At 42.8% G+C, this 22,881-nt stretch overlaps 1 protein-coding gene across 4 annotated transcripts in view; it reads left to right on the top strand.

The window, feature by feature from the left end:
- The window catches only part of OS9 (OS9 endoplasmic reticulum lectin), a 92,146-nt gene that overhangs the window by 21,796 nt on the left and 47,469 nt on the right, over positions 1-22,881 (top strand). For 2 of the 4 annotated variants that reach the window (XM_040340885.1, XM_040340882.1), the window contains exons 5-8: positions 1,045-1,143; positions 3,838-4,039; positions 5,638-5,787; positions 17,138-17,295. In XM_040340885.1, coding sequence (XP_040196819.1) covers positions 1,045-1,143; positions 3,838-4,039; positions 5,638-5,787; positions 17,138-17,295 — 609 coding nt within the window. The remainder of the gene's footprint in view (positions 1-1,044; positions 1,144-3,837; positions 4,040-5,637; positions 5,788-17,137; positions 17,296-22,881) is intronic. The other 2 variants (XM_040340884.1, XM_040340883.1) reach the window with 2 other exon arrangements.

The following is a 22,881-nucleotide window of genomic DNA, read 5'->3' as shown; positions in this document are numbered from 1 at the left end:
AACCTAAATACTTGGCAGGTATTCCACTTCTGTTTTTTTTTTTTTTTTTTTTTTTAAGTTTGAGATGAGCTTGCAGTAGCTTTCTATGGTCCTCATTTATGAAAATAGAAGTTGAGTGCAAAAAACCTATTTTATTCTGGTGCAGACTGAAAGATGCCAGTTATTTGCTCGGTTTGCTTTTGGAAAACCTGCACAGTTATTCTTTAGATACCTGTAGTGGGCTGCTATGCCAATTGTAGTGTAAACATTTTATTCATATTCCGCAGTGTGTTCAACAGAGACCAGCCACACATTTCTGGGGTTCAGAGGGAACCCTCTTTAACGGGGCCTTACACCCTAGAATATTTGATTCTGGAGGATAACACTCATTGATTCACACATTCTGAGTTGGCAGAAGGGCTTTTTAAGACCCCTTTCACACTGGGGCGTTTTGCAGGCGCTATAGCGCTTGCAAAATGCCCTAAAACAGCTGCTCCATTCACTCCAATGTGAAAGCCGAGGCCTTTCACACTGGAGCAGTGCGCTGGCAGGGTTTTGGAAAAAGTCCTGCCAGCAGCTTCTTTGGAGCGGTGAACTCACTGCTCCTAATGCGCTCCTGCCTATCGAAATCAATGGGGACCGCAGCCGTACTGCCAGCAAAACATTGCTGTATCGGTTTTAACCCTTTTTCGGACGCTAGAGATTGGATGAATTTGACTGAATGGACTTCTTACAATATTGCAAAATAAAGTGGATACAGTTAATAACAATTTATGTGGTGGGTACTCCAGATTTCTCTGGTCAATGGGCCGTTATTTTTTTATATGCCAAATCCCTTTTTAAATGGTTTGCATTTGTCATTCATTTTATAAATGCAGTCTTTTTTTTTTTTTTCATGAGCTAGAAGATCAGGTTTTGACTGTGTGTTGCAGTAATTATTATAATTGCTGTTCTTGTTTACTTGGCTCAGAAATGTGCCCATTTATGACCGACCAGGGCTTGCTAGTTCAAACCTACCCAGACCTTGTCTGCTTATCCAATGGATATTGTGTTTCCTTCTCTTAGGCTTCTAAACATCACAAACTAAAGCGCTACCACAGCCAGATGTATGTGAATGGTTCTAGGTGTGATCTGAATGGAAAGTCCAGAGAGACAGAGGTTAGGGTAAGTATAGTAGCAATCAGTTTTAAAGTGTATACAAGGTCAAAACTTGAGATAGATGGGTAGAGAGATTATATATATATATATATATATATATATATATATATATATATATATATATATATATATATATATTTCTCACACAATGTTATTTTTATTTATTTTTTGTTAAGTTCTACAGTAAAACCTTGGATTGCGAGCATAATTCATTCCTGGAAACTTGCTTGTAATCCAAAGCACTCATATTTCGAAGTCAATTTTTCCATAAGAAATAATGGAAACTCGGATAATTTGTTCCACAGCCACAAAAAGTGTCCGTAGGGAATGCATAAAGCAGAATCCAGCAGGAGCTACAGAGTATAAAAAAGGAGAGGGGTGCCTCAAAGTGTAGCAATATGGTTACATTTAATGAAGGTACAACATTTAGCAACTTGCATGGTTGATGATTAAACAGGCACATCTAAGTATGTAGGCATCCGGGGTAAAGCTGTCCACATAGATTGTCCTCCTGACTGCCATCAATCTCATCCCTTCCACACTGCGCTTCAAGCCTCTTTCAGATCACTCCACTGCAGGGTAGTCTTTCCGGTAACGATTGCAGACTGACCGCATTGAGGGCTGTCTGTTAGTGGGCGTCCTGACTCTTCTTTAGTCCAAGGGAGGGGGCGAGCATGACACTCCACACCAGGGCGAAAGATTTGCATTACTGTGTGGAGTTAGACAGAAGAACAGGAAGTGAGGATTTCTCAGAAGAAATAAGGACATTTAAAAGCAAAATGAAAGGATGAGGTAAGTGAAGGACTGCACCAAGGTAAAGGAGACTATTTAGGAAAAAAAATTGTACCTTTATAACCCCTTTAAGTAATATGTGCTGCATTTTGTTTTATTTAGAGTACAATTTAGGCTTTGCCAGAATTTGCACACCAACATTTATTGGTGAGGCTAAAGCTTACTTGGGCAAGTCTTACTATTGACGGACCTTTTTTTACTGCTCCCAAGTGGGTCAAATGATCCAAAGAATATGCAGCTGGCTGCACGGAAGGACCACTATGTAAGCGCTACAGCAGGGGCACACAATTCGTGACCCGCAGACAACCTTGAACCAGGGATGCACATGCATGGGGCCAGCAACCTGTTGATCGCAATCTGGGCTTACTGAACTGCCATCCCAGAGCATAAGAGTGCAGTGAGTCGGTGCAGGTGGCCACAAAGGGAGCAGGAGCCGCATAAGCTGATGCTTTCTCTGTAACACTGGCTCCTGTCCCAGGCAGCGTGATGCCAAGTGCACTCCACCTCTAATTCTTTCTTGTAGCCTGGAGAGAGTGATGCCAGCAGCAGCAAAAGGTTAGTGTATTAACACATATACTGGGCATATTGGCACCTATAAAAGGGACTAACAACTATTGGGCTGCTTTCACACCAATCCAAGAGTGCAACGCTGTGCACCTGCATGTTGGCTACACTGAGCCATAGACTTCTATTATATTCTGCGTGTTTGTTGTGCTTCCTGAAAGCACACCAAAACTTCTGAATGCAGGAGTTTTGGTGTGCTTTCAGAAAGTGCCCCACACCCGCAAGATGTAATAGCGGGTAAACGCTCAACGGGGAATGGTCCCACAGAAAATATTGATCCTGATTTGTTTAAAATCTTCATTATGCCATTTAAAACAAAAAAATTCTATATTCTGAACCATTTAATTTCATTGTGGCTCGCAACTGGTTACCAAATAACTTGCAGTGTTTGTTAACCCACAAAAAAAATGAATCTTGCGCCTTTTAAAGCATGTCATACAGCACAGTGCTTGGGCTGTGTAATTTTGGCCCCCTGTAACACCTGAAAAACCTGGCTGATCCTGCCAGTTTTTGCCCTCCCCTTTGTAAACCGACCACAGTGTATCAGGGCTGCTGAGCCCTAAAACCGTGGTCAGTTTGCATGCCTCCGTCATCTGCAGCTCTCCTGTGCTCGCCCCCTCTGCTTCTGCTGCTCTCATAACTGTTTAAAATGTATATAATCCTGCTAGTTCCCTAATAACAGGTGCTCCTGTCTCTGTACTCTATAATAAAGAAAAAAAGCCTAATTTACTGTATTTCAGAGCGGCTCCCTGCAGTCACGTGGCCGACACTCTCTCTCCTCCTCGCGTCCCGGCTGACATCAGCGGGGGAATCTTGCCCCTGCCTGCTGCATCTGTCAGCCAGGCAGAGGAGGGAGCTTATCAGTGACGTGATTTCGGGGGAAACGCTCTGAAATCTGGTAAATAAGGAATTTTTCTTTTTTTTTATATAAAACAGACAGGAGCTCCTGTCATTAGGAACCAGCAGGATTATGTACATTTGAATGAGTGGGTTTACAAACCCTTTAAGTGGCCCTCGCTCTTCAGAAGGTTGAGCACGCCTGCACTATAGTCATGCAATTGGCATCACTTACGATATAGAGCTTGCATTTCTGATTGTAGTGCTGAAAAGCCACGGGTCTATTCATCCAGTGGTCCTTCTGTACAAACTGCTGCCTATTCCTTGGATCTTTCAGACAGTGCTGGGGGGCAGTAAAAGACCCGTCAATGTTTGGCTTTGCCCACACAATCTTTTAGCTAATTTCTGACAAGAATTTAATATTGAGTTGTGTGTGTGTGTGTGTGTGTGTGTGTGTGTGTGTGTGTGTGTGTTTTTAACATATTTGTATTGGATATTTTGTTGCAGTTCATGTGTGAAGAAGGTTCTGGAGACTACATTGCACGTGTGGATGAGCCACAGTCTTGTACTTATGTACTAACTATACATACCACTCGCATCTGCAATCATCCATTCTTGCGTCCTCCTTCTACAGGCACCCCACAGTCTATAAGGTGCCAACCTGCACTCAGCCCTGAGCAGTATGTTGAATATGTTAAAGCTCAAGTCTGTAAGTGAAACTTTTTTTTTTTTTTGGAGGTAAAAGTTTGTATCCAAAGGGGGGAAATAGAATGTGTTGCTGCTGTAATAGTAATGACCTCAAAGTAAAGGTTCACAGTATAACCGGCATGTAGATATGAGCTAATGGCCTATTTACCTTGTAAGGTGACTGTCGTGTTTTGAAAACTGAGACTCAAAGGCATTACTGAAAAAGGACTAATATTGACCCCTTTGGCTGCTGATCTCCACTGTCTTCACAAGCTATGCTGGCTGAATAAACTTTAGTTTTCTATAGTGTTGGTGTGTTGAAAGCCTGATTACCCCTCTGTGTTCTGTGGAGATTTCCTTTTGGCCTCTACACCACATTACTGTGTTTTGTAGTAACTTGGGGGCTAGAGGAAGGAACGAGAAGGGGCTAGACATCAGAAAAACAATTGTAGATTTTTCAGCCGGTACAGCTTGGGAAGACCACGGATAACGGTATTGGGGAGATGTGTTCGTATTGACCCTTTTCTTTTCAGGACTGTCTGCTCTAAAAACATTAGGAAGTTACAGTAGAACCTCGTATTACGAGCATAATCCGTTCCTGGAGAATGCTCGTAATCCAAAGTACTTGCATATCAAAGCGAGTTTCCCAATACAATGGAAACGAAAATAATTTGTGCCGCATTGACTTCAATGGCATGAAATACCGCATGCAGCCAGAGGTGGGGGGGGGGCACCGGAGAGCCTCGGGAACACATGAAAAGGCCAGAGGACAGCCCGGCTGACCTCGGCAAACATTGGAAAGGCTCGGGAATGGCACATTTCTAAGTCTTTCCGATCATTTCCGCTCGACTCTCGTGCCCCCCCACCTCAGGCCAAACGCGGTACCGCAAGACTGCTTTGACTTGAAGCCTGCTCGTATTGCGAAACGCTTGTTGACCACGTTGCTCGCAATACGAGTTTCCACTGTACTTAAATGAGTGACAGCATTTAAAATGTACACTAGGGATTTGCTTTGGTTTTCGCAGTTAACGTGCAATTGTGGTGAATCATGCAAGTTCAAAATTTGTGGTTTAATGTCGGACATCGCCCTGGCAATATATTTTTTAAACTCTTACACACTGCATGGCTTAGAAGGGCCACCTCACTACAACAGCCTTACTGACAGTGTATTGAAGCTGCTATAAGCAAAGAATAGGGAAAAAGCAATAATCTCTATTGGTGTCAGCAAATTGTACTTTTGCTTGTGTAATTAATCCTTTTGCTGCCCTTTTTTATGGGCTACAAGGCTTTCCCTTTAAAGCAAAATAATTTAGCTATTGGCCCCATGATTAATCTCGCATAGACGTTAATGGGGTTTGCTTTAAATTTTGAGAAATAGTCTTAAAACCATTCACAAACTAAACCCAGGCAAATTTGCTTATTCCTGCTGTACACGACTTTGACATTAATTCAGAGGCTACAAAACTTTTAGATCACCCAGATAAAAATGGTAACAATTATACACTTAATTGTTGACCTGTTTTCAGTGTTTTTGTCTGGACATAAAAATCAGTTTTAACTATAATATACCATTTTTAATTTTGAAATATCTTTTTCTTCCTTTCTTATTTATTTTTCCAGCTGACACAAAGCGCATTGTGGAGGAATTGTCAGAAGAATTGAAAACCCTTGATCTTAATACATTGCCAAACAAAGGCTCTGCCTCCTCGGATCATGAGAAGCCCCTAAATATAGCAGAAACAGCAGAGGAACATCCACAAGAGGAGAGCGGTAGGTGGCATTGTCTACATTACTTTGCCGAATGTAACTGTAGAAAATATAGAAATCCTCTTATGCTGTAAAGACATGAAATTCAAGTAGTTTTTTTTTTTTTTTTTTTTTGGTGATTGTAAATCAGGGGTGCCCAACCTTTTGAAGAGTGAGGGCCACTTAAGCGACTTGGTAACTGGTCGTGGGCCACAATGAGCGGAGCGGGTGTATGGCATGTCCTTGTCTGCTCTGCATACACAGAGCAGACAAAGCCCACTATACACTTTTTTTTTTTGCGGATCGGATTGGAGTCGGTTTATGTCTGCCACTACTTAGAAGGTGAATGGAAGGTCCAATTGGTCGAAATGACCATGTGAAAGGGGGCCCAAGGCTGCTTTTACACTGATGCACTGCGGTTTACCCGCACCACAGGTGCAACGCAGTGTACCTTTTGGCTTTTATTATATTCTGAAGGTTTGGTACACTTTCAGAAAGCTCACCAAACTCGCAGGTAATAACAGAAGTCTATGGCTCAGTGCAGGTAACCCGCAGGTAAACGAATCTGCACCTGAAGATCAGTTTGAAAGCAGCCCAGTAACCACTGCTGAACAGATTTGCCCATATATACACTGTGATTTTAGTAAAAAAAATGACCTTTAATAACGGTATTATATTCCATCCTAGAGCAAGAGGTAGTGGGCCAAATCAGAGGGCTCCACGGGCCACATGTGGCCACTGGTTGGGCACCCCTATCCAGTTTGAAATGGAAATTAAAGGCAGTGTGTGTGTGTGTGTAATATATATTTATAAATACCCCTTTTATTTTTCAAGTCGTCTTCCAGGGCAGCATCTGAGAGATAGGGTTCCTTCCACCTAAAACAGGAAATGCATCAGCCACCGTTTTAAAAAAAGCTGTCCCATACCTCAGTTCTGGTCTTTCCCCTGGACCAACAGGAGCTACAAGCAGTTTATTTTCTTCTAGGCTCTGTGCTAGTTGCAAGGGCCTCCCCGTCCGACTGCCTGCACAAGTCTCTAGGGAGGTTAGGCAGCTTCAGGACAGGGGTGACTGGAGGACCCCCCCTCAGGGTTACTCCCTCCTTTTTTGCCTGAGGATTCGCTTCCACTGGGGGGCTAAGCAACCGCCCCCCCATCTTCAAGCATCAAATCGATAGTGCCCTGAGTGTCTCTGCAGGGTCAGGACGCAGAGGGGCGCTTGCTCTTTTTTTCCCCCCAGGGACTGGCTTCCACCTCCTGTGTTGGTCTAGAGCGGGGATATGCAATTAGCGGACCTCCAGCTGTTGCAGAACTACAATTCCCATGAGGCATAGCAAGACTCTGACAACCACAAGCATGACACCAGAGTCAGAAGCATGATGGGACTTGTAGTTTTGCAACAGCTGGAGGTCCGTTAATTGCATATCCCTGGTCTAGAGCAGGGATCCTCAAACTACGGCCCTCCAGCAGTGTCTTGCTTGTGGGATGTGGTGACATCGCTTCCGACCGGCGCTATCTTGGAGGTATGAGCGGACGTGTGGTACACCACACTTCTGCTTGCCTCACTTCCGGGTGCATCCTGATTAGTTGCAGCGGGTGACATCCCTTTCGGTTTTCACCAAGGTGACATTTTTGGAACCTGGAATATCCTCAATCTCCCGGAGCCAGATACCTTCTGCAGCAGGGGGACAGGGGGACAGAGCACACCATCAGCAGGTATATGTCCACCCATGCTACTGATGGGGCAGCTGGGAGCAGGTCCGCAGCAGGGGCAGGAAAAGCTTTTAAGAAGCATGTGTTGGATTTCTGCTTGAAGCTGACCATGTCGGATCCTGCGCCATCCTGCCCTGGGGAGCCTGCGTGCCAGGACCACTCCAAGGTAAGCCAGAGCATGCCGAGGCCACCTCTGTACTTGCCAAACCACTATGCACATAATGCTAATTAGTGATAGCAGTGGTTTTTGTTTCATATTGTGTGTGTTTTTTTTTTTTTTTAAGGCTAATGCTTTTTTAAGGCTAATGCTTGCCATACACTTTACAAAAAATCATCATGAATTCAGGCATTTAGACAGTTCATTCGTTTTTGGGCCAGTTAAAGTGTGGAAATCTTCTGCCAAACGAACAATAAATTGAAAGGTTAATGTGTTTCCCGTCTAAACTGTCTGCACCAGGTATGTGAAAAACTGAACAGGAAATGGATACGTTTGTCCATTAAACAATATATCGGTCATTGCAGGATGGCACTATAGTTTGCTCTCATGACCAAATGTTAGTTTTTGCAAAAATGGGTTTAAGCAATTTTTCATATAGTGTATGGCCAGCATTATACCTAGTACACACGATCAGACTTTCTGACGGGAATTGTGTGATGGCAGGGTGTTTTCGGATAATCCGACTGTTTGTATGCTCCATCGGACAATTGTTGTCGGAAATTCCGACGACAAATGTGGGATAGCCTATTTTAAAATTTTATGGCAACAAATGTGTGATGTTGGATTATCCTATCGTGTGTACACAAGTCCGTCAGGAAAAAATCCAAAGTACAATCATGCATGCTCCAAACCAATGATAACCATCAGACAACATTAGCAGAAGTTGCCCAAAGTGTGGAGCTAAAGAGCTGAAAAACCCATGTAGTACATCTATACGTTTGTGTTTGTTGGCTAAAAACGTTTTGCCATCTGTATGCAATACAAGATCACAGCCAACGCCCTTTGCACAAAATTCTACGATTTTGTCCGATAAAAATCTGACTGTGTGTATGAGGCTTGAGACCAGCGGCTTGCATTCTCTGCCTAAATGCTGTGCTTCCTGTCAGTGCAAAATGGCAGCCAGCTGGGCCAAATTACTTTGCCAAAAGTGTAAAAGCAAACCAAACCTGTGGCAAAAAAACCATGGGAGTCTTAAAAGGATTTTAAGACCCCCCTCCCCCTTTCACGCTACTGCGACTTGAGCACGATTTCGCAGCTACAACGTTAATGTAAATTCAGGGAATGCCTGTGTAAACTTGAGGTCTATAGACCTCCAACTCGCATCAAAGTCGGACCAAAGTAGTACAGGGACTACTTTGAAGTCGGTGCGACTTGAAGTCGCACAGATATGAATGGTTATTATTGGGAATCATGGGGTATGACTTATCATGCGACTCTGATTTTCAAAGTCACAAAAGTCGCACAAGTGTGAAAGAAGCCTTATGCCGCGTACACACAATCATTTTTCGGCATGAAAAAAATGTAGTTTTTAAAAAATGTCATTTGAAATGATCGTGTGTGGGTATTCACATCATTTTTCGGGTCCTGAAAAACGACAATTTTTTTTTCGAACATGCTGCATTTTTTAACGAAGATTTAAACTATGTCGTTTTTCGGGTTGTAAAAAATGATCGTGTGTGTGGGCTAAAACAACGTTAAAAACCTGCGCATGCTCAGAAGCAAGTTATGAGACGGGAGCGCTCGTTCTGGTAAAACTACCATTCATAATGGAGTAAGCACATTCATCACGCTATAACAGACAAAAAAGCGCGAATCGTCTTTTATTAACACGGAATTAGCTAAAGCAGCCCAAAGGGTGATGTCATCCGCATGGAACTTCCCCTTTATAGTGCCGTCGTACATGTTGTACGTCACCGGGCTTTGCTAGAGCATTTTTTAAAAACGATGGTGTGTGGGCAACGTCGTTTTAATGATGAAGTTGGAAAAACTTAGTTTTTTTTCATGCTGAAAAATGATCGTGTGTACACGGCATTAGTCTCTGTAAAAGAGATGTCGGACACTTTCCTCTCCTTTCTGCCCAGGTTCACACTGGGTACGATTTGAGATGCGATTTCACATGTCAAATCGCATCTCAAATCAGCGGCATTTGCCGGCAATTGTCGGCAATGGCACTGTCCTAATCGGTGCGACGCCGCACCAATTTCAAAAAGTAGTTCCTGTACTACTTTTTGCGATTTCGGGCCGCGATTTACATTGAACCCTGCACAGATGTCTCTAAAATCGCGATTTTTACAGCGATTTTGAATTCGCAGCAGTGTGAACCTAGCCTCAGTCATGGAGTCAATCAGGTTTTTTGTGCTCGATTTTGGGTGGATCCTGCAACATATAATGGACTGGCTCTTGGACTAGTCCCCTATGCAAGGGATGCATAGACAAACCTGTGCTTAATGTCTGCTCGTTATCTCAAGGCAGGTGTTGTACTTCTGACAAAGTCTTGCAGGACCCTTTTTTTTTTTTTTTTTTTTGTCCGCACCCGAATGGTATTGTATGGGTGTTCACACCCGTGCGTTCTGATTCCTGTTTGAATTCTGAGGCTATCATTAAAGGGATTGTAAAGTTTCGTCTTATTTTCTAAATATGTTCCTTTTAAGCTAGTGCATTGTTGGTTCACTTACCTTTTTCCTTCGATTTCCCTTCTAAATGTTTTTTTTTTCTTTGTTTGAATTTCTCACTTCCTGTTTCTCCTCAGTAAGCTTTCCACCATCATCCGAGCGGTGGAAAGTCATTTAGAACACCTTACTGAGGAGGAACAGGAAGTGAGAAATTCAGACACAGAAAACAAACATTTAGAAGGGAAATTGAAGGAAAAGGTAAGTGAACCAACAATGCACTAGCTTAAAGGAACCTATTTAGAAAATAAAAAACGAACCTTTACAAACCCTTTAACTTTGTATTGACACTCCCAGCAGTTCGCATAGGGCAGTGTGAACTGCCGGCGATTCAGGTAAGATGCGGGAACTGCACTGGATTTGCAGCCTTTCCCGCATTGCATCAGTGTGAACCTAGCCTAAAGCTGGATACACACTATACAACTTTTGTTCGATTTCCTTTAGATTTTCCTTCAACTATGTAGTGCAATATCCTATTCAATAGTCTATACTGGGCCAGGGCTGCAGAGACAGCCAGGTCATTCGCATAATACTCTGCAGAACATTTTTATGTGCAGGATTTGTAGACAGCATTTCAGCCTATCATTATTTGCTATCTCTCAGACCTTATAACCTGGCCGGGGTTGGTAATTGTTATGGAACTTTATTCAAATATAGTCAATATGTATCTTTTTATATGGCCCCTGAGCAGAAGTGGAACTAATCCGATTCATTTAAGTTTCTAAAAAGTTACATGCCTGGATTGCTAACTTTCACATTTGCTTGCTGCATCAACCAAACTTTTAAAGCATCAAATGGCTGGTGCCCTGACATGTGTAGCACCATTGCAGATCAGACAGAAGCAAGCTTCTTGGGTTTAATTCTGCTTTAGGGCTGTCGGCAGATCGGTCTACAAACTCATCAGTGCCTAAAAATGCCTAACATGGAGAGCAACTGAGCATGTGCAGAGCAGGATGAGACCGTCTATTACTGGATTGTACACAGTATAGATGTTTTGTTTTTAACATTTTACACGGCTATATCTGCAAAAGGGACCAGCCTGAAGTGATCTAGAATGACTGACTTAAGTTCCACTTTAACAGAATGTGGTGCAACGGTCAACCTAAACGGTCTATCATGTTACTGCTATAGACTCTGTCTCTTTAAGCAGGGATCTCCAACTCACGGCAGTATCAAAACTAGTGCCAGAGTCCTTGTGGGGACTCGGAGTTAATATGAAGGAAGAACACCTGACCTTTGCATTTCAGATGAGGGGACCGTTATATTGCGTATACAAGAATGTACTGTATGATTGTCCTTGCATATTGCTCATATGCATAGTAACTGATTGTAAGTCTAGCAATTCCTGTGTATTTCTTTCTTTTGTGATTAGAGTGCCTACATCGTCACCCCTTTCTACACCGACGATCAAGGGTGTTGTTTTAGTCCATGCTTTAAGTACAGTAGCTATTTGGACACATCATGAGTTGCAGGGAAATTATGGTCTAGGTATCATGAAATTCTACTATACTGTTTTATCCTCTCTTTTAGTCCTTACAGTAGTTCACTCCAACTCAGGTATGGGTTATCTCTTAGCTATTTTCAGACCCAACCAGGGATAGAAAGCACGTCTCCATGCTTACAGTGCCCGATAGGCTGCTCATTGGGTGGTGCTGTGGTCAATGACACTTGGCAAGCCACGCGGCATTACAGTGATTTTTTATTTATTTTTTGGCCACTTTTAAAGAGGAAATAAACACTGAATTTTACTTTTTTTTTCCCCCTGCAAAATAGAAGCATAATGGGCTTGTATGCCTGCAAATGACGCCTGCGATGTCCCTGCTGTCGGCTGCATCCATCTTCACCCCTCTTCCTTGCAGGGCCTCTGACTCTGTGACTGACCAAAGTTGCGAGCCGCCAGTCACGGCACGGACCCTTTAGAAATGGCACGATCCTGCCCTCCCTTCAGTGCGCATGCGTCGGTGCAAGCTTATATAGTAAACAGTGTAGGATTAGGAGATATTTCCAGTACCTACAGGTAAGCCTTATTATAGGCTTACCTGTAGGTAAAAGTGGCGTAACTATGTTTACAGCCACATTCTGGCCTTCTGATCACCGCTGTATGGGTTTTTGGTTCCTACTGTCTTCCAGTGCGTGAAACATTATTCCCATGGCCCACAGATGAATTTAATTTCAGTACGATTCCTAAAACTGACTTAATTTTGGGGTTCCCTGCTGCTCTTCATAGTTTTTATATGTAGAACCTCTTAGCGGAGTCAGGTCATTTCACAAATCTTTGACATCAGTATGGACAGAGGAAGGGATTTGCCTCAATAGCTCCACAGAGCTGACAGTTGGATCAGAGTGGGGAAGAAGGCGAACAGCAGTCTTGCCTATAATTATGAACTTTATTATATATCAAAATTGGACAGATACAATAATGTGGACTGCATATTACAGGTAAAAACATAGGACGACGTTGCCGTAAAAAGCACACACACCCGGGTTCACATGCTGACCACAATTGTGAATTATAATGAAATGCAGGCAATACTGTAAATATAGATACGTCTGTGGGGGTTCAGTTCTACTGAGATGGCATGAAATCTCAGTGGTGTTGTCCTAGATATGGCTGTACAAATACACTGTTGTCTGCTCTCAGATATCTGAGATCCACCCCTCAAATTTACTTATCATGTAGCATTGTTCAGTGTTGGGGGTCAGGTTGCAGTGGGACAGCAGGAAACATTAGGTATAGCCTTAATTCTGGCTAACACACACACACACACACACACACACACACACACACACACGACATCTGTCCTCACTTATCAGTCTGAGATCCCCAGGGAGTCTTTATTGTATAGACTACAGGCAGATACAGACATAAACATTCATTTACACTAGTTTTCTCACTTTTAGGGAAGGGAGAAATGTCCAAAGGGCGAAACTTTTAAATAGTCGGTGCTATCATATTGTTCCAAAAAGTATGTGCTCCCTTTTGTAGGAGGATCACACCAAAAAATGCAGTGTGTGGATAGTTTGTTGGTAACTACAGCACGGTTTCGCAGGGTGGGTACAGTTGGAGATCTGGCGGTTCACTGGGAGTGACTGTGAGCCTCCAAATGTTGGGAGATAGTGGGTGGAAGCAAAAGGAGCTATGATGTGGATCACACTCATCTGCTGTGTTGCTAGTCGGCCTCTGGTCCCTGATTGGGACAATATAGTTGACAGTGTTACTCAGTTAAGAATTGATACTGAATGCTAGGTGGCTGTAGCTTATTTGTAGATTCTCCTGTTGTGGGGCTGCTAACAGTGTTTTCCTCCTGGCTCTGTGTAGGTCCGTGGGTGCAGGGCTCATCCGAGCCTCTGGAGCTTTCGGCAAATGTTCCTTCCAGTAGATGGGGCTGAAGACTCACAGTGGAGTAATAGTAGTCTGTATGCCTTGAGCTCACTGTTGGGAGCCTTAGTTGCTCAGTTCTTTACTTTAAGTCCTAAAGGCTTGTTCACTCCATCTCCATCGACACCACAAAAAAATCATTAGTACTCTGCAAGACAGCACAGCGCCTAATGATATTCTCCCCACCAAACTGCTGAAAGAATGTGCCGATATTGTGGCACCGGCGATCGCGTACCTCATAATTCAAGGAAGGCATGGTGCCAACCTTGCTGAAACAAGGCATAATTAAACCAATTCTAAAAAAAAAAACACCCTTGACCCCAAAGACCCAAACAATCGTCGACCCATAACAGGCCTAAACAGGCCTAAATGTCTTCTCCAAGGTTATTAAGTTGTACAACCGCTACAACAGCATTTAGACACCCACAAATTACTTGATCCATTCCAATCGGGTTTCCGTCCTGGTCACGGAACTGAAACAGCACTTCTCAAAATATGGGATGACTCTCTCAAAGCAGCAGACGAAGGAGAATCTTGTCTTCTGATACTGTTGGACCTAAGCGCAGCATTTGATACTGTAGACCACAAATTATTATTATTGTTGACTCGCCTAGCTGAAGTAGCTAGAGTCGCTGTCTCGGATTTACCCTGGTTCTCCTCCGATCTCAAATAGTGAAACTGGGTCCTTTCACTTCTGAAAAACGCACCTCAGGGATCCCCCTTGTCGCCCGTACTATTCAATATCTATCGCCGCCCTCTTTTTGAAATCATCAGTAACCAGAAGTTACTCTACCACTCCTACGCGGATGACACGCAACTATATTTTCACATCTGCAACAATAAGGATCATTATCTCGGACTATAGAAATGCCTTACTTTGATAGAAAATTGGATGACGGAAAGCTACCTTAAACTCGACGGCTCAAAAACAGAACTTCTCCTGTTTCACGCGAACCGTAAGACTTCCCGCACCAATATGGACACCGCCGCCCATTCTGGGACAAACCATCACCCCTAGCACCAAAGTCAAAAGTCTCAGTCATTTTTGACACCCACATGGATGCACAAATAGGGTCAGTAGTCGGCGGATCCCACCATCTGCTGCGCCTGCTACGTAGACTCATTCCCTTTATCCCGAAAGAAGACATAGCAGTCGTGGTGGGTACAATTATCAACTCCAGACTCGACTATGCAAATGCCCTCTACCTCGGACTCCCAAAATACCAAATCACTCGTCTACAAGTCGTTCAAAATACGACCGCTCGACTCGTGACTTGGGAAAAAAAACATGGGAATCAATCTCACCTTCACTGAGATCCCTTCATTGGTTGCCAGTAAAGACAGAATAACTTTTAAGGCACTCTGTCTGACACATAAGTGTGTTCAAGGAAATAGCCCCCAATATCTATGCAAAAAATTTAAATGTCACAACCCCAATCGCGTTCTGCGATCCACCAACCAAAATCTACTCCAAGTCCAAAGGAGAACGAATATTTGGAATCCAAGGACCTAGACTATGGAACGCTCTACCAACCAGCATCCGGTTGGAGGTGAATCACCTGGCCTTCAGAAAAAAACTCAAAACCCATCTTTTCTGAGGACAAATGTACAGTAGGGAAAGGATACTAAGCGCCCAGAGGCCATTCAGTTTGCATGTGTTGCGCTATATAAGTTTCTAACTCGCTCACTGGGAGAGCAGGATGGTGGTAGAGTACTGGGATCCAGGGGTGATACTGTTATGCAGGAAAGATTCCGGTGGTCACTGTAGTCTCTTTGCTTTCATGGGCGATGAAGTGCTTGTGCCATCAATGGCGGTCTGCTGCTGGTGGTCACTAAGTTCTGGGGTGGGCTGAAGCAAATGCCCCGACTAGTTTCGTCCACTAGGTGGCGTGGACTTCAAGTTAGATCAGACTAGCTTCTTTCATCTACCAATCTCAACCAGGTACCACCCAAGGGAATCGGAGCACATTTACCCAGGGCCTGGCCAACTTTATATGTGGAGAAAGCAGGAGCTACGCCAGACCAGATCTGCTAGGTGGCAACCTGGTCGAGCTTCAGTACCCTTACAAAACATTACAGGATAGATTGTCTGTCCAGCCAAGATAAAACTTTCAGTAGAAGGGTCCTTCGGCCCCCCCCCCCCCCCAGTAGTGGTCCTTGCTAAATCCTTTCAGATGCTGCCCTGGAAAACGCCTTGCAAAAACAGGTACCTGGTAACTCCTTTTCTAGGAAGTCTTCCAGGGCAGCAACCGTTGCTATTTTTAATTTTTTTTTTTTAGGCGGAAGGATGGTGTATAATTTGCATGTTGTCCCTTCGGTACTTGTATATTACTGAGGTATGTGGCGGCTTTTTAAAATGGCAGATGTGTGTCCTGTTTTTAGGTGGGAGGAGCCCTATCTCTCAGATGCTGCCCTGGAAGAATTCCTAGAAAAGGAGCTACCAGGTACCAAACTGTGTGTTTATCCCCCCACCCCCCCCCTTTTTTTTTATTTTTATAAGTAATCACATGACTACTGTTATCTGCTGCATAAGGAGCTCAGAGAGCTGGGGGGTAAGAAACTGCAGCACACGGTATTTTCCAGTGAAATGCTGTGCCGGGAGTTTTTAGGACAAGTCTGATCATTGAAGAACAGGTAGAGTTCTCAGCATTGCTAGAGAACTGACCATGGTGTGCTCTTTAGTTCAGTGTGGAATAGGAAAGCAGAGGAGCTGACAGGGACACCAGGGATTTCACACAATACAAAGGGAACAGGATGCTTTTTCTTACCAGTACATGGTAGAGCAGGCACATATCAGGAATATGAAATGTTGGGTTTGCATATTCTTTAAGAAATTAGAAAAACTGTAGGTGTTGGTCACTTAAAGCGGGGGTTCACCCGTACATAAAACTTTTTCCCCCTAGATGGATGCTCGTTTTGTCTAGGGGAATCGGCTAGTTTTAAAATATGAGCATTACTTACCGTTTACGAGATGCATCTTCTCCGCCGCTTCCGGGTATGGGCTGCGGGACTGGGCGTTCCTATTTTGATTGACAGTCTTCCGACGGTCGCATCCATCGCGTCACGATTTTCCAAAAGAAGCCGAACGTCGGTGCGCAGTATAGAGCCGCACCGACGTTCGGCTTCTTTCGGCTACTAGTGACGCGATGGATGCGACCGTCGGAAGCCTCTCGGAAGACTGTCAATCAAGAAGGAACGCCCGCTCCCGAAGACCCATACCCAGAAGCGACGGAGAAGATGCATCTCGAAAACGGGTAAGTACAGCTCATATTTTAAAACAACTAGCCGATTCCCCTAGACAAAACGAGCATCCATCTAAGGGGAAAAGATAAAAAAAAAACATCATTGGGTGAACTCCCGCTTTAAATGAGTTGTGAAGGTTCATTTGATTTTTTTAGAATGCCTTTAATTCATTTTAATGGACAATGGGCAGACATGGCAATGCTCCGATATTGTGGGGCTTTTTTTTATATTTATGTTGGTGTGGAGTGTGGCTCCAAGTACCTCCTGGTTTTTGCACACACTTGATGCCAGAGAGCAGGGGCTGAGTATGTAAAGCTGTCTGTAAATTGTCAGCGCTAAGGAATAATGTTTTTATGAATTGACTACATTCTGCAGTTGAAGATTCTGCAGTTGAAGATTCTGCTGTTGAAGATTCTGCTGCAGCTGAGATTGATGAAGGTGGTGCAAAGCTAGAGCAAGAAGAAGCAGAGATCTGGAATAAGATAAGTCCGAGTCAAGATGCCGAAACACAGATGTCAGATACTGAGCCCACGGTAAAGTCTCTGTACAGTGTGCATGTTATAAAACCAATATCTTGCATACCACATACAGCACATGTTTGCACTCTCATTTCATGCACTTCAGTGGATCTAGTATGCAAAATATACGGTACTTGGTTGAACCCCTGATAGTTAAGCTTTATAAGAGAGGAGCTGTGGGTCTGCCAGCCCTTGGAAATGCTACATGGCCTTTTTCAGATGTCAACCTGTCTTTTTAACCACTTGACAACTGGGCACTTAAACCCCCTTAATAACCAGACCAATTTTCAGCTTTCAGTGCTCTCACATTTTGAATGACAATTACTCGGTCATACAAAATTGTACCCATATGAAATTTTCGTACTTTTTTTCCCACACAAATAGAGCTTTCTTTTGGTGGTATTTAATCACCGTTGGGTTTTTTATTTTTTGCGCTATAAGAGAAAGACTGAAAATTCTGTAAAAAAAAAAAAAGAACCTTTTTGTTGTTTCTGTTATAAAATTTAGCAAATTAGTATTTTTTCTTCATAAATTTTGGCCAAAATTTATACTGCTACATATCTTTGGTAAAAATAAGTGCAAATTGGTGTATATTGTTTGGTCTTTGTGAAAGTTATAGAGTCCACAAGCTATGGTACTAATATCTGAAAATTGATAACGCCTGAAGTACTGACAGCCTATCTCATTTCTTGAGACCCTAACATGCCAGAAAAGTACAAATACCCCCCAAATGACCCCGTTTTGGAAATAAGACATTCCAAGGTATTTAGAAAGAGGCATTGTGAGTTTTTTGAAGTTGTAATTTTTTTTCCCCACAATTCTTTGCAAAATCAATATTTTTTTTTTTTTTAAACTGTCATATTAGGTTATTTCTCACACAGCATATGCATACCACAAATTACACCCCAAAACACATTCTGCTATTACTCCTGAGTATGGCGATACCACATGTGTGAGACTTTTACACAGCGTGGCCACAAACAGAGGCCCAACATGCAGGGAGCACCTTCAGGCGTTCCGGGGGAACCCAGGCCAATTCTGGCATTTTCTCTCCTACATGTAAAAATCAATCATTTATTTGCTAGAAAATTACATAGAACCCCAAAACATTATATATGTTTTTTTTTTAGCAGAGTCCCTAGAGAATACAATGGCGGTCATTGCAACTTTTTATCTCGCACTGTATTTGCGCAGCAATCTTTCCAACGCGTTTTTTACGAAAAAAAAATGTTTTGTGCTTAAATAAAATTAAAAACGGTAAAGTTAGCCTAATGTGAAAGATGAAATTTATGCTGATCAAAATTGCACTACTTAAAAATCCCCATAGGCAACGCTTTAAATATTTTTACTGGTTACATGTTTTTAGTTGCAGAGCGTGTCTAGGGCCAAAATGATTGCGCTCACTCTAACGTTCGCAGAGATACCTCACATTGTGGTTTGAACATCGTTTACATATGTGGGCGGGACTTGCGTATGCGTTCACTTCTGCATGCGGGGACAGGGGCGCTTTAAAAAAAATACATTTTTATTTGTTCATTTTACTTTAGTTTGACACGTTTTTCTGCAAAAATAAAAATTTTGATCACTTTTATTCCTATTACAAGGAATGTAAACATCCCTTGTAATAGTAGTATGCCATTAACCACTTCCCGACGGCCGTACGAATATGTGCGGCCGCAGGGTGGTTCTAAATCTCTAACGGGACGCATATATGCGCTCTTCCAGGCCACTAGAGGGCGCGCGAGCCCGCCGCATTCCTGAGATGCCGATGCGCGTGCCTGGCGGCCGCGATGCCCGCCAGGCACTCGCGATCGGCGGCTACAGGGACAAGACGTGGAGCTCTGTGTGTAAACACAGAGCTCCACGTCCTGTCAGGGAGAGAGGAGACCGATCTGTGTCTCTTGTACAGAGGGACACAGCATCGGTCACCTCCCCCAGTCACCCCCCTCCCCCCACAGTTAGAACACACCCAGGGAATACATTTAACCCCTTCCATGCCCCCCTAGTGTTAACCCCTTCACTGCCAGTCACATGTATACAGTAATCGGTGCATTTTTATAGCACTGATCCCAGTATAAATGTGAATGGCGCCAAAAATGTGTCAAAAGTGTCCGCCATAACGTCGCAGTCCCAATAAAAAAATCGCAGATCGCCGCCATTACTAGTAAAAAAAAATTATAATAAAAATGAATAATAATTCTGTCCCCTATTTTGTAAGCGCTATAACTTTTGCGCAAACCAGTCGCTTATTGCGATTTTTTTTTTTTTTTACCAAAAATATGTAGAAGAATTCGTATCGGCCTAAACTGAGAAAAAAAATATTAAAAAAAAAAAAAAAAATGGGATATTTATTATAGTAACAAGTAAAAAATATTGACTTTTTTTTAAAATTGTCGCTCTTTTTTTGTTTATGGCGCAAAAAATAAAAACCGCAGAGGTGATCAAATACCACCAAAAGAAAGCTCTATTTGTGGGGAAAAAAGGACGCCAATTTTGTTTGGGAGCCACGTCGCACGACCGCGCAATTGTCAGTTAAAGCGACGCAGTGCCAGAAGCTGAAATTTCACCTGGTCAGGAAGGGGTATACGTGCCCAGTAAGGAAGTGGTTAAAGGTCCTCTTTACAGTGAGATATGGGATCAATAAGACCCCACATCTCACCACTAGGCTGGGAAGCCTGAAAAAAATAAATCCTGGCTTTGATCGTAGCGGTGAGTCGGTAGAAGCACCCGAGGACCGCGGGAGGGGGGGCGTCGCCTCTCGTAAGAACGATCAAGCGGCGGAACAGCCGCTAAGATCATTCTTATGGTGTAGGGAATCGCCGGCTGAAAAAGCTGATATCTGAATAATGCCTGTAGCCGCACCCATCATTCAGATATCCCCACATAAAGTCAAGGACGTCATATGACGGCCAGCTGCGGGAAGTGGTTATTGCAGCAGGGTATTGCAGAGTCTGCGGGGGGCAGGGTATTGCAGGATCTGTGACTGCAATTGTCGCAAATCCAGCCCACAGTGCTGCTGCCTCCGCTCTCTCCCCTCTCACACTGTACAGAGAGGGGAGGGAGGAACCGGCGTCCTCACATGATGCCGGTTTGTTTACAAGTGATCGATCTGTCATTGGACGGAGCGATCACGTGGTAAACAGACGCTATCAGCTGCGATTTACCGTGATGCGGACCCACGGTCATGGACACTCCTGTGTGCGCGCCCCAGGGGACGCCGTTAATTAACGGCGTCCCAGAGTTAAGCAACCGCCCTGTAGCCTTACTTTTGGCTATGGCATGTGGGGCTGCGCTTCACAGATGTCTGGCCTTGAAGTGGTTGTAAACCCTTGTTTACAACTTTATGCTACAGGTAAGCCTATATTCTGACTCCTTACTCGCTTTTAAAGCTGAAAAGGCACTTCGTTGGTCAAAAGCAACATTTTTCCTTTCTAGTAATACTTGCTCAACAATGTTTGCCTGTAAATTAAATCAATCGATAAAACCTACTCTACTCTTTAAACTTAAAAACAACACTAACCAACTGGTCACTCATCTGCAAGAAATACTCTCCATATTTACCAAACTATACTCGGATCTCCTTTCCAAACCAATCTCTTCAATCTCACCCATGTTCCTTGATTGGCTAAATAACATTCATATATCCACACTATCCTCTACTCAGATCGACACACCTAATGCCCTGTGTACAGAAGACAAAATTCTACAAGTTATTAAATCCCTTAAGCGGCTCAACACCTGGTCCGGATCCATTCTCCTCCTTTTTATTATAAACAGTTCCCAAAACTTCTTACCCCAACACTAACAAAATGATATAATGGCATCTTAAAAGCAGATTGGTTTCCCGAAGAGATGTTTTTAGCCAACATGTCCTTAAACCAAACAAGGACCATACACTAACCCAAAACTACAGACAAATTTCAGTAATAAATAACAACCTTAACGTTTTCTGTAGACTTTTGGCCAATAGATTAGCAATAATAATCCCCTCTCTGATACCCCCATACCAATGAGAATTTATTCCAGGCAGGCAAATAACAGACAACATCCATTTAGTAACAAATATAATTCGGGACGCAAACATCAAATCCCAAGCCGTTCTACTATTAGGTCTAGACATCAACAAAACATTTGACGTAACTTGGAGATATCTAAATTTAGTATTACAAAATATAGATTTAATAGTGAATTTATTAATGCATTACATGCACTTTACCACAACCCTGCCACTAGAATAAAACTACCAGGCTGTAACTAAGAATTTTTTAAAGTTGGAAGAGGTACCAAGCAAGGATGCCCCCTTTCACCTAGCTGCGGCTATCTTGAAACACCCAGACATTAAAGGTTATAGATCTAATAATAAAGCATACAAACTTGGTATGTATGCGGGCGACATATTAGTTCTCACCCAACCCAATATATCTTTACCAAACCTATTGAACATACTCAAAAAATGTTCTGCTCTGTCAGGTTTATTAGTAAATGTCTTGAAATCCATTGGCATGCCAATTAATATTCCTCCATCACAATTGGCTACCATTCGTACATCTCAACTTTTCTTGGTCAAAAGATACTCTACCTTATCTAGGTATTCACCTTACCTCAGACTCCAATAATTTATCTTCCCATGTTACAAAAATTGAGATTGTCGTTTAACATATGGAAATATTTCAATATATCATTCTTGGGTGAAATTACAGCCATCAAAATGTCAATTCTACCAAAGTTATTCTTATTTAGGGCACTTCCAATTAGAGTAAATAAGATGATGATGATTACCAAATTTCAATCAGATGTCAACAAATTTATATGGTCAGATTCCCACCCATGAACTGCCAAAACTGTTATACAAATCCCCAAAAAGTGGCGGTTTGGGACTCCAAGACTTCTGGTCATACTATTTAGCCACAAGATGGGCACGGATGGCACATACACAACCCGAAAATCCCATGGGTCATATTTGAAAAAAATTCGGTGCTACCCTATTCTATAACCGGCAATAAAAGTTTCTAATTGCACCTTAGAAAAGCTTAACCAATAAGTAGCCCACTCCTTTCAATTGTGGAAACTGCACAATAAGAAGTTTACATTGACCTCCCCATGACCCTAAATTCTTAAAAAGCTATCAAAACAGACAAATTTGCATTGTGTATTAACTATTTAACCACCCTTAATAGACTCATTGAGAATGCCTCATTCACCTCCTTCTCGTCACTAAAAAACAAATATAATATACTTAATACGTAACTCAGAAGATTTCTCCAAATTAGAGACTTCTATAACTCATATTTTCCAATATCAGACATTGCATCTCCCACATTCTATGAAAATATTTGTTCCAAATCCCCAAGAGGAACAGACCTAATATCTGAGATATATCTAAACCTGATTAATACTGATAACCAAGCTAAACTACCCTAGATGCACAAATGGGAACAAGAATGCGATATCACACTCCTCTTTGTGAAATGGTCTGATAGCATTGACAATCTTCTTGAATGCTCTAGATCCCTCACAATTTGGGGAAACTGCAATAAAAGTATTAACAAGATGGTATACTCAATTCTATTTTTCTCTCAGTTCCTCAAACCTGCTTCAGAG

The sequence above is a fragment of the Rana temporaria genome, chromosome 2 (assembly GCF_905171775.1).
Source record: "Rana temporaria chromosome 2, aRanTem1.1, whole genome shotgun sequence".
NCBI classification, from domain to species: domain Eukaryota; kingdom Metazoa; phylum Chordata; class Amphibia; order Anura; family Ranidae; genus Rana; species Rana temporaria.
This window is presented reverse-complemented; position numbering and strand designations above follow the sequence as displayed.